Source organism: Ctenopharyngodon idella, chromosome 16, assembly GCF_019924925.1.
Source record: "Ctenopharyngodon idella isolate HZGC_01 chromosome 16, HZGC01, whole genome shotgun sequence".
In the NCBI taxonomy this organism is placed as follows: Eukaryota; Metazoa; Chordata; class Actinopteri; order Cypriniformes; family Xenocyprididae; genus Ctenopharyngodon; species Ctenopharyngodon idella.
In genome coordinates, this window is record NC_067235.1 from 28,552,573 (window position 1) to 28,567,120 (window position 14,548).

Below are 14,548 nucleotides of genomic sequence, written 5' to 3' on the forward strand. Positions count from 1 at the left end.
ATAAAATAAAAAATAAATTGATACAGTATATATATAGGCCTGTATAAATGTATATTTAATTATTTATTTATGTATTGTATAAATATATATTCCTGAATCAGATGTTATTGCAGCTTAGTTTTAACTTAGTTTCATTAGAATAATGTCTGCATGCTACATCAGACTGTTTTACGTCAAAAGTACAATGAGAATCCTGTTTCACCATATGATCCCTTTAGCAAAGGGAGAAGTAACAGCCATGGGAAAAACATGGCAAAGTTGCTCACTGAACCGAACAGCTCAAACACTCCGGCAGTCACGGCCCAGACTGTCACAGTAGCTGGTGTGTGTGTGTGTGTGTGTGTGTGTTTGCTGGGACTGCAGTTTGAATGCTGTGTCAGGGGAGATGTTGAACTCCACACGGCCTGTTCCTTTCCCTCATTAACACCCACCCCAGGTCAATTAATCAAACCCCGATCCTGTCAGTAGCTCTGTGTGTGTCACCCGCACCAGAGTCTCTCATTAGCACTCACTCCAGGGTGACTAATCGCAGCAAGATCCTTCCATCCACTCGGTTATTGCTTTAGTGAGCACTATTTAGTTTGCAAATCAAATAAAGCAGTGGCTAAAGTCTATTCTGCTGTCGCAAGTTCAACTCTGCTCTTAATATGAGCGCCTGAGAAACGCTGAAGATACACCGGTTTGGTAGGAAGGTTGAATAATGAATTGAACAATGAGATATTTGTTGAAAGAATAATTAATATTTAAAGTATTCTGTCAAGGAAGATGACACTAAAACACCTGAAAACAAGCTACGGCTTTGTTTGAAGCACTTGAGTACTGTATAATATAGTATATCTAGCATAGTATTTAAAAAAAATAAAACACCATACGATGATGTTCTTTATTGCTCAGCTTCAGTTTAGCTAGTTTTAACGTAACTTTGTGTAGCATGAATCGGATGGTTCATTTAAATGAGCCACTGCAAAAAAAAAAAAAATTCAGGGAAACATTTTGTGTGTCTATGTATGTATGTGCATTATTTAACATTTAAATTAATGTAAATGCACCCGAGCCAAAAGGCAAATTTCACCATCAGTCCTTTAGCAGATAAAAAGCAACACAAGTAAAAAGCATAGACAGCTCAGTTAAATAGCACATATATAATACTTTACTATAATATATAATAAAATGACACTTAAATAATAAAAGTCTAATATATATAAGCATATTAGTATAATATAAATATATATATATATATTGTTAAAATATTTGCGTTCATTATATCCAAACAACATCCATCCACTTTGGTTGAGCACTTGAAAATGCTGCTTCATTTTTCTATTTATCATTAGAAAGGTCTAAAGTTTTATTATGAAGTATTAAATTATTATGAAAAAATATATGACTGTAATTTCTTAACTTTTGTCAGGAAATCTTATGCATCCACTGGGAGGAAAAAAAAAACTCCTGTACAGTTCTCTAAACTGGAGAAAATCTTATGGATTTGCATATGTTTACTTCAAATTTCTTTAGAGACGAGTATGGAGTTTGGGCACCCACCAGCAGAAACATGGAGCAGCATTTACTACAAACCGATCGATCCGCTCTGATTTCAGTGAATTTTGCATTTTAAAATTCGCACTAAGCCAAATTGCGACTTCAGTCAATCGTGCAGCCCTAGATTAACCTCACAAAAACAATCACACAACAAATGCTTACTTCACACAAACAAGCGACACTATAAACACTATAAATATGGTATATATATATATATATATAGCACACTTCAGCACACTATAAAAACTGAATGATAGTACATTATTTGAAACATACCCATTGTGATCCAGATTTTCTTATGGGAGATGCATGATTTTAAGACATGACCTATGACACACGAGGCACAAATAAAGAATGAGTCTTCTTTAAATTTATTGGCATGACTAAAGAGCACACTGGGATGAAACATAGCGTCTAGCTCAACACTTCCCTTCAGCAGTGATGCTTTAACTATTCTTCATCTCACTGCACCTTAGTGCTAAATCCATATCACCATCGGGAAAGCAGGATAAATAATGCGGGTCAAGGGAAAAAAAAGACCCGGACGGAGGCTGGAGTTGAAAGATCAGCTGCTGTGCTGCAGGTAAACGGCTCCCTCGGCCTTTGACGCACACTGGGCCTGGATGCTTAGTCAGAATTGAAAAGGTTATTGAATAGAGGGCAAAGTTTGATCCGCTGAGCGTCAACCATCCTGCTACTTTAGCATTTAGTCTAGACGAGAGCAAAATAAACACCACTGGGACCGCAACGCTTTCAAGCAATCAATGAAGTTCAAAGGTAACGTCCATGGAGTCAATGCTAATGTTTCATTTTCCTTTGGGTTCGCATCCAAGTTCCAAACAAAAGAAAAAATAATCAAATGAGATGATGTACCTTTCATTTGTTATTGATTCATTGTTAGAATTTAATTCACTGGATTATTAAAATATGCATTTCGACATGGTTATATAATATATAATACAACATTCATTTTTATTTTATAGTTAATTTATATTTGTTAATGTATTATATTTATTAAAGATATTTAAATTTACTAAATGCAAATTAAAATGTAGCCTATGAATTTAATACATTTTATATATGTAAAATAGTCATTAGGACACATTTTAGTCATATATACACACACATACTATGGTCTGTTTGAATACTTGATTCTGATTGGCTGGAAGGTGTGCATTAAAACCATTATATGCACAGGTAGTTTCTAGTCAGTTTAATGACCGTTCTATATATATATATATATTTATTTCATATCATAAATTAAAAGATATGATTATTATATAATTATTAAAAATCGCTAAAAATGCTATTTTAATAAAACTATTAATAAAATATGTACAATTATCATACCTATATAAGATTTTGATACCACTCTAGCCCTAACACAGGTAGTTGGGTAGTTTTACAGATAAAGCGCTTGGCCAGCACACAGCAGTCATGCAATGCTAGCTTCAGTTCTACCTGTTTTGGCATCCACACATGACCTCTTGGGTTGGCACAACACAGTACTGCCTAATGCACCAAGGAATTAGTCAGTAATGAAAATACACCCACACACCCCATTCATCTTTGGGGGTGATCTAGAGAAAAGCAGGACGCGTCTTGTGCCTCCCACGTCCGTCTAAAGCCAGTGCAGATGTATGCTAATGGATTCCCTGCGCTTCCAGCACGGCATCAGTGCGGCCCACTCATTCTTTAGACCGGTTCCTTTCTCGTAATGAGGGGCCAGAGGCGCTTCAGAAAACAGTGTGCCATTATTTCATTGTTTTGGGATTGCATGTAGATTTACAAATTAAATGACTTCTGAAATTCCAACACTGAGCATTTCAGGTTAATAAATACTTGTCTTATAATTAATAATAAAAATATATGCATTAAATAAAAAAATAAAAAAAGCAAAATAGAAGCATTTGTTGAACCCCACTGTACTTGAGCACTGCTTCATTTTAAGTGTTAAGCAATGCAGAAATGTGATTTCCTACAGTCAGGTACTCTTTACGCAAGGACAAGCTAAATTTGTTTTTACCTCTTTGTTTTTAATCCATTTATCCAAATAGGCTTACATGGTGCTATCAGTATTGCACTGCTTTGATAAGTGTCAAATAGGAAGAACATCAATATTGTTTGCAGCAGTTATCCTTTTATGTGTCTAACTGAAGGTTGTGGCCAACCGATGGTGCAATACTATTTCCTGGACTTTGCCAATTTCACAGCAGCTCCAGACTGCAACCATTTTTTTTCCTGCCAGTGTGACTAAATTTTGTTAGAGGTCGCACTGGTGAAACAACTGATAAGAGCTGCCATTTCTGTTGCATATGAGAAACATCAAATGGCAAACTAAACAAAAGTGGAACGAAACGACTCGGACCATTAAAGTGGTGGTTGATTATGATTTCACTTTTTTAACTTTAGTTAGTGTGTAATGTTGCTGTTAGAGCATAAACAACATCTGCAAAGTTACGATGCTCAAAGTTCAATGCACCCTCAAAAAGTGACAAATTTAACATGCTATAAAAATGATCTGTGGGGTATTTTGAGCTAAAACTTCACATACACACTCTGGGGACATCAGAGACTTATTTTACATCTTGTAAAAGTGGCATTATATGACCCCTTTAAAAGACAATGCAGCGCAAGCTCAGAACAGGTACTTACAGGCTGATCACATGACACTGTTACTACACAGCACTGGAAGATCCAGTGAGAAAGCATTTGAATATGCCACAGAATTCTCTGTTATCTAAAGCCAGATTAAATAGCGCTGACGTGGAAGGTCTGGAAACCAGGAGAAACATTGCGCCATGAACTAACAAGTTATAGAAGGCTTTGCGGTCCACAAATCACCAACATTCACCATGGATTTAATGTAGTAATGCTAACTGTAACCATGGTATTGTGGCAGAAATAGTCAAATGTTTTTACATTATTAATTTCAGGGTTCGTGCAACCTTTTGAGAGTAAAATTCAAGCACTTTTCAAGTACTTTCAAGTGTTTCACAACTTTTTCCAGCACTTCAAAACTCTAAATGTGAATAATTGCGTAGCAGGTCGATTTAAGATATGCCGCTAAATTTTCTGCTTGTGCTCCTAAAATTTTCACTAAGGGTGTACAGTGCTCCTAGTAAAAAAAGTTAGTCTGGAGCCCTGAATCTTATGTCAGTGTACTGTAACATTATATATAAGACAAGATAGTTCTAGAAATTCAATAAAAATGTGTATATTAATATATACACTACCGTTCAAAAATTTGGGGTCACTAATTTAAAAAAAAAAAAAAAAAAATTAATACTTTTATTCAGCATGTTAGATTGATCAAAACTGACGGTAAAGACTTTAACATCGTTACATAAACGCTGTTCTTTTGAACTTTCTATTCACCAAAGAACCCTGAAAAAGATATATCATGAATTCCACAAAAATATTAAGCAGCACAACACTGAAAAAATAGATAGAAATGTTCTTGAATTTCTTGAGGATCATGTGCCACTGAAGACTGGAGTAATAATGATGAAAATGATGATGGTGCAATGATGAAAATTCTGAAATGATGAAAATTCAGCTTTGTCATCACAGGAATAAATGACATTTCAAAATATCTTAAAATAGAAAACTATGTTAAATTGTACTAATATTTCACAATATTACTGTATGTATGCATTGGTAAGCACAAGAGACTTCTTTTAAAAACTTTTAAAATAATCATACTGCCATACAGCACATACCATCAGGCCTCCCAGCCATCCTCTGGCCTAATTAGTCCCTGCAATTAACCTGACTCACAGCCCACACTGACAGGAATACAGAACACTGAGCGCGCTGTTGATATAGTGCAATTCAGACATGTATACACAAACTATTTTTTAGGGAGGAGACGTCTGAACCTATCAGTGCTGATACCATATGCAGAGTTCCCACAGTTTTTGACCAATGGATTTTCATTGCCTTAAAAAAAAAACAATGAAAATTAATTAATCTTAAATGTTATTCCAAATCTGTATGACTGTCTATTATCCATGAAACATTAAAAATGAATTTCGGTGACAAATAAGGTCTCATTTGTTAACATTCTAATGCATTAACAATGCATTAACTAACAGTGAGCAATATATATATATTTTTTACAGCGTTTATTAACCTTTGTTAATGTTACTTAAAAATGTTCATGTTAGTTCACAGTGCATTAACTAATGTTAACTACAACTTTTGATCTTAAAAATGTATTAGTAAATATTAACACCAATAGAGATTAATAAATGTTTGGTAACACCTTATTTTAGGGTCTTTTAACCAGTTGCTTATTAGATGCATATTGCTAGAATATTGGCTGTTTATTAGTACTTATTAAGCACATATTAATGCCTTATTCTGCATGGCCTTATTGTACATTCTTAATCCTACCCAATTCCTAAACTTAACAACTGTCTTACTCACTATTAAAAAGCAGTAAATTAGGAGTTAATTGAGGGAAAAGTCGTAGTTAATAGTGAATATGTGTTCCTCATACTAAAGTGTTACCATATTGTTAATTGTTAGTTCATGTTATATAAGACAAACATATTAATTAGAGAACTTCCAGTTACTTTGGTTTTATATGACCACAGGAACTCTGAATATGTCAGAGTCTGAGCAAACAAAACCTGAACAACAATGCAGCAATAAACTGTACAATACCAAATACATGTACGTGTATTGTAAGATCGGGAACATGAATTCTTCCTTGCAAAAGTTCAAAAGTCAAATCCAATGCAAATGCACAGGAGGGCAGCTGACATGCAAGGACTCCCTTAATAAATAACTCACTGTAGTACTGCAGCCATGTTGCGCTGTCAATGTTTACAGGCGCACAACAACTGCGTTTCAACCAGTTTGTAAAACTTTTGAGAAGAACACAAAACTAATACCTGCAGAGTGTGTTTCATGCGCGTTCTCCGTTGGTGTTTCGGCATCAGAATAGTCTTTAAAGTGAACTTCCCTCACGGTAACAGGCCAGATTTTACCAGCGATCGCGTCTCTGAATGACTGAATATAATCCATTTTCAGATCTTCCCCAAAACATTTAAAAAGCAATAAAAACAACGCAATAACAACGAGTTATCTGCCCAGAGCTGACAGTGGAAACATGAGGACAGAATCAGGAACTGAAACTGACAGCAGCTGCTCAACTTTTTAGACGTTAGTTGCGCGAGCAACGTGACGCGACGCTACCAGAACGCGCATTCTCTGATGGAATGCTGACGAAACAAAGACTTTGATTGGTCGACTGGCTGTGACGTCAGGGTTTAAGCGCGATAGGCGCGTCGCGTCAGTAGAAGTACAGTGAAAAATTAACGGAACATTTATTTGAAAAATAACGCACAGTTTGAAGGTAACAGCAAATTCACTCTTTGAGTTTATCCAATTATGTTTATTGGCCAGTATTACGAGGATTTTTATGTTTATAAATTGCTCCCAAACAACAAAAACAACGCAATATAAACTACAACATACATTAGCCTACACACGGTACAAAACAACATAATATACGTTGCCCAATTGTACATGGTTGACCAGGTAATATTTTAATACAGTGGACACTAATATTGTAGTCTTTGAAGTTAATTGTTTGAAGTAGCTACCATGTAAAATACACTGTAAAATAAATCTTATTTGAATATACAAATAATTGAGTATCATACTACCATTCAAGTGAGGTTCCAAAAAAATTGAGATCATCGAAAAAATTACTTTAATTTAAATTCTATTTTGAAGCAGTATCTTGTGTTTTAGCCCGCAATTTTTGTCACAGCATGACACACCGCTATACATGATCGCCTATCTTAACATGCCAAAATAACAGTAAACCTTGAATTCAGAGGGGGTAAATTAGGCAAACATGCTGTAATAATGCAGAGTCACAATTATATTTTAACTTGATGAAAACAGCTTGCAGGGAAAACTATCAGTATCTCCACCTCCCCAACAACATCTATATACAGCTCATCTGATGAAATGAAAGCCACTGCTAATTGCAAAGATTGTTCAGTGTCTTTTTAATTCATCAAGTTAATTACATCCCAAGGGGTGACAAATGAAATGTGCCTCTCAGGCCAAATTTACACAGATCCCAAAATCCCAAAAAAGTACATGAGTGAAACCCCCTCTGCTGGTCAGCCATAATATTGCACACTGCTAGATTTGTGCCATGTTCAGCTGAATTAGAAACAACATAAAAGACTTCCCGAAAGCCCATTGCCCATTGTAAACAGCTGAAAGTTATCATATGAGTGACACTGAAGCCTGAAAGTCCAGACGCCCTGCCAAAACAGCTGTGTTAAGATGAAAACAGCACAACGAAGGTGCATCCGATGGATGACCTGGTGTTTTATCATTGCTCTTATTGGTCATTTTAGTGCAGGAACTGTGGAGTAATTCACCCTATCAGTGTTATTTTAGATGAATGTATTTATATTTTGAACCATTCAGTTTTCCGTTTAGTTTTTAATAATGTGCTCTTGTCTAGCTTTAGTTGATTTTTATTTAAATTTTAGTTTTTGTAATTGTAGTACTTAATCGTATTTCAGTTAGTTGCCAAAGCAACATATCTAAATTTCAGTTAAATTTTTGAAATTTTTCATGTAGCTTATTAATTATATTTTATTTTAGCTTTATTTCAATTACTTAAAACAGTTTAACAGTTATAGTGAACATTAACTACATTGCCCAAAATGAAAATTCTTTATTTACTTAAAGCTGCAGTCCGTACGTTTTGTCTCTTTGTCGCCATCTCTGTTTGAAACCTGCAATTGCAGTTGTTTGCAGAATTATCATCTTTACGTGGGTTGTGCATCGGCATGGCTCCTCAATCTAATGTTTGCTGTCAGTCACCACACCGGTGAATCACAGATTCTACATCTTGGAAGTATAACCAAAATAAGAATTTTCATCGGAAAATGTAATCTGTACAAGTAACAAATCTGCCACTTTTGTTCTGACCAACTGAGAAAAAAAGCATTACAATAAATTGCTTTACTAATGGTGATTAAATCTAACGATCGCTTAGCTCATATCATATCAAACCGTGCATTGCTGTTATACTTTGTTCTCAAATTGTTAATGTTGACAACATCAGCATTGCTTGACTATGTGTATTTAGTGTGTATTAGCGTTACCTGTAGATTTCAATTTCTGTAGCCACTCCACAGTCCGAAGTCTTTTGCTTTTGACTACGGGTGAATCTCCAGTTGTCACTGAAGGTCATTTGGAGCTTTCTGGATTACAGTCCACCATCAAAATGATAAATTTAATTATTCCAGCTGCTGTGAGAAAAGGCCGCCTGTAGCATCCTCCACATGCGATATAGCCAACTAGCTGGGACTCCTTCTTTATGTAAACAGACATGATGTAATGATGAAAAGACGAACGGCTGCATGCTCAAATTTCCCACGAATTTCCCGCTGGTCTTCCAGCCTGGGTTAGCTGGTGTTCAGCTGGTTTAAGCTGGTCTCCCAGCTTCCCAGTCTCCTAGCTAACCAAAACCCCTCTAAAACCAGCTATGGCCAGGCTGGGAGACCAGCTAAAACCAGCCTGACCAGCTTATGCTGGTTTTAGCAGGATTTTCCAGCAGGGTTGTTGTGCTGTAATTGCACGGCAGTTCAAAAAAAAGCATGTCATTAAATGATTTCTTAAATAATGAGAGGTTAAGGGTGTCCCAAACCTTTCTGTCCTGGACTCAACACAGATACAGAAACATATTATTGATTCGATATTCTCCACAAGCTCAGCTGTAATTAAAGGACAGTTTAATTTCATTGGCCTTATGAAAGATCCATCATTCTCATTTCACAGACGAGAAATAAAATAAGCTCTATTAGTTGAGGGAGATTAAAGCAGGGCTTCCCTCCCATCCAATATTCCCCTCTCATTGCGCACAATGTTCAATGGACGCCTTCTATTTCAATTTCCAGAATGGAAGAGAGTCTGGGGAAATAATAAGGAGCACACTGAATTAGTTCCTTTGTTCTCCATTATATATTTATAGTGATTTATCAAAGGTTCCAAATGAGAATGAGGCGGGATTTTTCCATATGCATGGATCCATCCTACCTTGTATCAGCGGTTCAGGCTGGTGGTGGTGTAATGGTGTGGGAAATATTTTCTTGGCACATTTTGGGCCCCTTAGTGCCAATTGAGCATCCTGCCTACCTGAGTATTGTTGCTGACCATATCCATTCCTTTATGACCAGTGTTCTCATCTTCTGATGGCTACTTCCAGCAGGATAACGCACCATGTCACAAAGTCCAAATCATCTGAAACTGGGTTCTTGAACATGACAATGAGTTCACTATACTGAAATGGCCTCCAGTCACCAGATCTCAATCCAATAGAGCACCTTTGGGATGTGGTGGAACGGGAGATTCACATCTGACAAATCTGCAGAAACTGCGTGATGTGATCATGTCAATATAGACCAAAATCACTGAGGAATGTTTCCAGCACCTTGTTGAATCTATGCCACGAAGAATTAAGGCAGTTCTGAAGGCAAAAGGGGGTCCAACCTGGTACTAGCAAAGTGTACGTAATAAAGTGGCCAGTGAGTGTGTATATACAGTATCTCACAGAAGTCACAACAAGAGCAACAATTCTGAACTTTTTCAGATCCTCAGAGAGTTCTTTGCCATGAGGTGCCATGTTGAACTTCCAGTGACCAGTATGAAAGAGTGAGAGCGATAACACCAAATTTAACACACCTGCTCCCCATTCACACCTGAGACCTTGTAACACTGTAACACTAATGAGTCACATGACACCGGGGAGAGAAAATGGCTAATTGGGCCCAATTTGGACATTTTCACTTAGGGGTGTACTCACTTTTGTGGCCAGCGGTTTAGACATTAATGGCTGTGTGTTGAGTTATTTTGAGGGGACAGCAAATTTACACTGTGATACAAGCTGTACACTCACTACTTTACATTGTAGCAAAGTGTCATTTCTTCAGTGTTGTCACATGAAAAGATAAAATATTTACAAAAATGTGAGGGGTGTACTCACTTCTGTGAGATACTGCACACGCACACACACACACACACACACACACACACACACACACACACACACACACACACACACACACACACGCATGTGTGCCTCATCACTGTAACCGGTAACATTTTATAGCTCCCTAATTATTGAATACAGTCAACAAGTGTCTAAAATTAACACTCGCCCGGCACCAAATGCAAGAAAAATTGCCTTTGATGAGTAAATTAAATGGAGATACTTGCCAATCTGACAGTAACTTCATTAGGAGCTGTAACATAAGGCTTAAATTAAATTGCAAGAACACTCTAACCTTCGCTGATGTAAGAGACGTGCAAAAGCATACAAACATTCAAGAAACAAACATCTTCAAACTGCTTTTGTCAGGGAGTCTTCTAAGGTCCTCTATGCACAGCCTAATCATTTAGGCCTCAGGAGCCCATCAAAAAAAATTTGTTCTGGGCCCTGTGAATTGAAGCAGCTTTTGCTGCCACATATGTGGAATACTTTCCACATAAACCCACCAAAACAAAAATATGAGGCAAAAAATTGCAAAGTTTCTTCACATATTTGTGACCAAAAACGTAAACATAAACTCTGTAATAAAATGTCTAGGAAATGCTTCTATTTTGCATTATTTTTTAATTTTAATAAATTTCCAATACAAATCAATGTAACACTGAGTTAGAAGTTTAATAGGAAATTTTTAAATAATAAATAATTTTTTAAACAAATGATAAGAACATGATTGCATATATATATATAAATTATTTACATTGATCAAAATGTAATTAATAAATATTATATTATAAATATTATATAATAAATTAAATATTTTATATATATATATATATATATATATATATATATACATACATACACACACACACACCAGTATGTTTAGGGGTTTACATTTTTTTCTAATATACATTTTTGTATGATTCACATCAAACGAATTCATATAAAATTGCCACCTCTCAACATAGTTTTCGTTTTCCTGTGAGACCAGGTTGGAAGAGATGCTATAGATAAAAGTACCTGGAAACTTTTTTGCCTGTAGTCGAGATGGATCTCATTACTAAACCACCAGCAGAACAGCCATCTCCACAATGAATGTGTCCAGACACCACACACACATACACAGCACATCAACACAAGGATGAACATCTGCACATTACCCTGAGCCTCACAGTTTACAGGCCCAATTAGACAGACACAAATGGAGCAAAAACTCACTCCGGCTGGGCAGATGCAGCTAATAGAGAAGGCAGTGAAGCTCTGCTGCTGTAATGAATGAGCACTAAATACAATCAGATTACGGCAGACAGACCATCTCTCGTACAGCTGTATTTGTGATAAAAGATAAAGTGAAATGTTATTTATGACACAAAATGTGGAGCAGAGGAAGGAATCGTATAGAGATTGTGTATGCGGAGATAAAATACCAGCGTATGGATGTATGACGTTCAATGCCTGAGACATTTCTCATTTCCTTCTGGGATTTTTTTGGATAGTAAATTGTTTTCTCCTATCCCAGTGCAGCTCCCTGGTGTATATGAGAGCACTATGATAGAGATATTATAATAGGTCTCGGTTTAAAACTCAAAAATGGACAGAGTTTGGTTCATTTTAATGAATCAGTTCAGATTCAATAATTAGACTGCATTTTCAAGGAAAAAAATATAGTGTAACCCAATGATCATATTATCCAGTATGATTTGAGAAAACAGCATTTTGTGCTTCAGTGAACACAAAAAAAAATTGACCATGTACAAAGTTGTACATTCGTATGAGCACATAAATTAACTTGCTTAGGCCCCGTTTACACTAGTTACACTAGCACTAGTTTTGCTACGGTTACGCCTGTCGTTTACACTACGTCGGCGTTTTCGAGCCCCAAAAACGGAGACTTTCAAAAATGCTGCAGACCCCATTTTAGTTTGAAAACATCGGGGTTGCGTTTCAGTAATAAATGGACGAAAAGGGAGACTTTTGAAAATGATGGCGTGGCTGCCCACATTCGCTCTGCGTATCCTTGACGACCGTGTAACCAATAACATGGAGACTGAACTGCAATCTTTGCTGGCTTTGTTGTCATTTTTTAGCAGCCATTGTGCAGTTAAACTCTGCATTTTTTTTTAATACTACAGCTACCTACATGCGCAAGAGGCAACTGTTTACACTTGTACGCGCATGCCCTGTGTGCATGAATGGTCATGTGACATGCGTTTTCGGCCATGTAGTGTAGACTGAGATCATTTCTGAAATGCATGCACGGAAATGCCAGTGTAGACGAGGATTGTTTTCATTTTAAAATGAAAACGCATGAGTGTAAACAGGGCCCACGTCACACAAAAATAGTCCAGAATATTAAATATATTTTTATTAATTTTACATCATAATGTTTTGTTTCAAAATGTTTTAAATCACAAATCAAAACTGTTAAAATGCAAAATAATAATAAAAATAACAATTAAATAATCTATATTGTGTTCATTTCGTGAAAAAAAGTGTGGAAAACAAAGGATTTTATTGCATTTTACTTGCAATAATATCTGTTTGGCTAAAATTTGGTTTCTCTGATTGAGAGGATGGAAAAATCCTTTTGTTTATTTTACCACAAATACTGTACATACATATTGAGATACATATTGAATATCACCACAAAGCTAAAAAAATATGAAGGCATTTTTTTTTTTTCGCAGTACTGCCATGGCCTACAGTTTGTTGTTGTCAGTGATGCAGAAATCACACACTTCACCTGAGGCACAGCATACAAGGTGTAAAGCTTTCATGCCGGTGGATAATCTGCTGCTGGTCAGGTGTATGATTGTCTCAAAGACAAAAGTACTGCTTTCCTTCGCTCAGATGACAGCACCATCTAACAGATGATTATGCTGTCCAAACTGCACAGAAACAAATGAATATTCACAAGACAAATGCAAATGACTCAGTCTGGCCTTGAATGGCATCTTAGTAAAATATCAAGAGAATTAATCATTTCACTAAAGACACAAATGTATAACGGTCCCTCAACTAAGGCATTAAACCTCAACCAAAAACCACCTACTCACTGTTCTAAGCTCAGAAAGGTCTATTAGTTTGAATATGTGCAGTCATGAGAGGCTTCCTGTGGGAGCAGACAGAAGAGTTTTTAATGAGGCTATTTTACCTTTTCTGCTCAATTGACCTCAGCAGTTATTCAGCCATTGCTGTGAGAATCAGGGACTGCAATTACACACTGCATTCATCAGACACAAGTGACTGCATAGACGCACGCGGCAACCAATCATCAGCTAGACTCTTGCCACGGCAACCAATCAACTGCTAGACTCTTGTCACAGCAACCAGTCAACTGGTAAACTGTCATCACAGCAACCAATCGCTGGATTCAGCCAATTATTTGCTAGATCAGGGGTTCTCAATCTTTTTTTGGCTATTTTTTAGGCGTGTTGCAACTGGAATAGAAACCAACAAAAACTTTCATGCAGAAAACTGTTTGCAAACAATCACTATTTTTGCAGTTCTGTTTGGTCGGGCTGAGTGATTTGTATTTTTTGAAAAAAATTTATATTTTTATTTGTCAAGGATGCATAAAATTGATCAAAAAGGTCAGTAAAGACTTTTAGGTTGTTACAAAAAATTCTAGTTTCAAATAAATGCTGTTCTTTTGAACTTTATATTAATCTATTTTTATTTCTCAAAGAATCCTGCAAAAAAAATTGTGTCCGGAATCAATAGGCACAAGCGGACTGAGGGTCTAATAGCCATGAATATTTCAACTCAATTCGTTATGTATTTTCGAAGTACTTTCATTTGGTACCTTACATATTTATGTTCACGCTCTGAAGACCGTCAAAAGTTTATATTTACAACGCGTTTTGTACCGATGAGCATTATAGCATTATATTGCTCTTTGCTCGCCTTCTGTATATAGTCTATTCAAAATTTGAATAAAAGTTTTATTTTTCATGCTGCTTAGAGGACCAACAG

General features: G+C 36.2%; 1 protein-coding gene across 6 annotated transcripts in view; it reads right to left on the minus strand.

Annotated features, from left to right (window-relative positions):
• The window catches only part of oxr1a (oxidation resistance 1a), a 158,188-nt gene that overhangs the window by 62,366 nt on the left and 81,274 nt on the right, over positions 1-14,548 (minus strand). The window contains exon 1 of one of the 6 annotated variants that reach the window (XM_051866235.1): positions 6,441-6,727. The exons of 3 other annotated variants lie outside the window; for them this stretch is intronic. In XM_051866235.1, the coding sequence (XP_051722195.1) occupies positions 6,441-6,573 (133 nt within the window). In that variant the 5' untranslated portion in view covers positions 6,574-6,727. Of the gene's footprint in view, positions 1-5,261; positions 5,296-6,440; positions 6,728-14,548 lie in introns of those variants that run through there. 2 more of the 6 variants (XM_051866237.1, XM_051866238.1) reach the window with 2 other exon arrangements.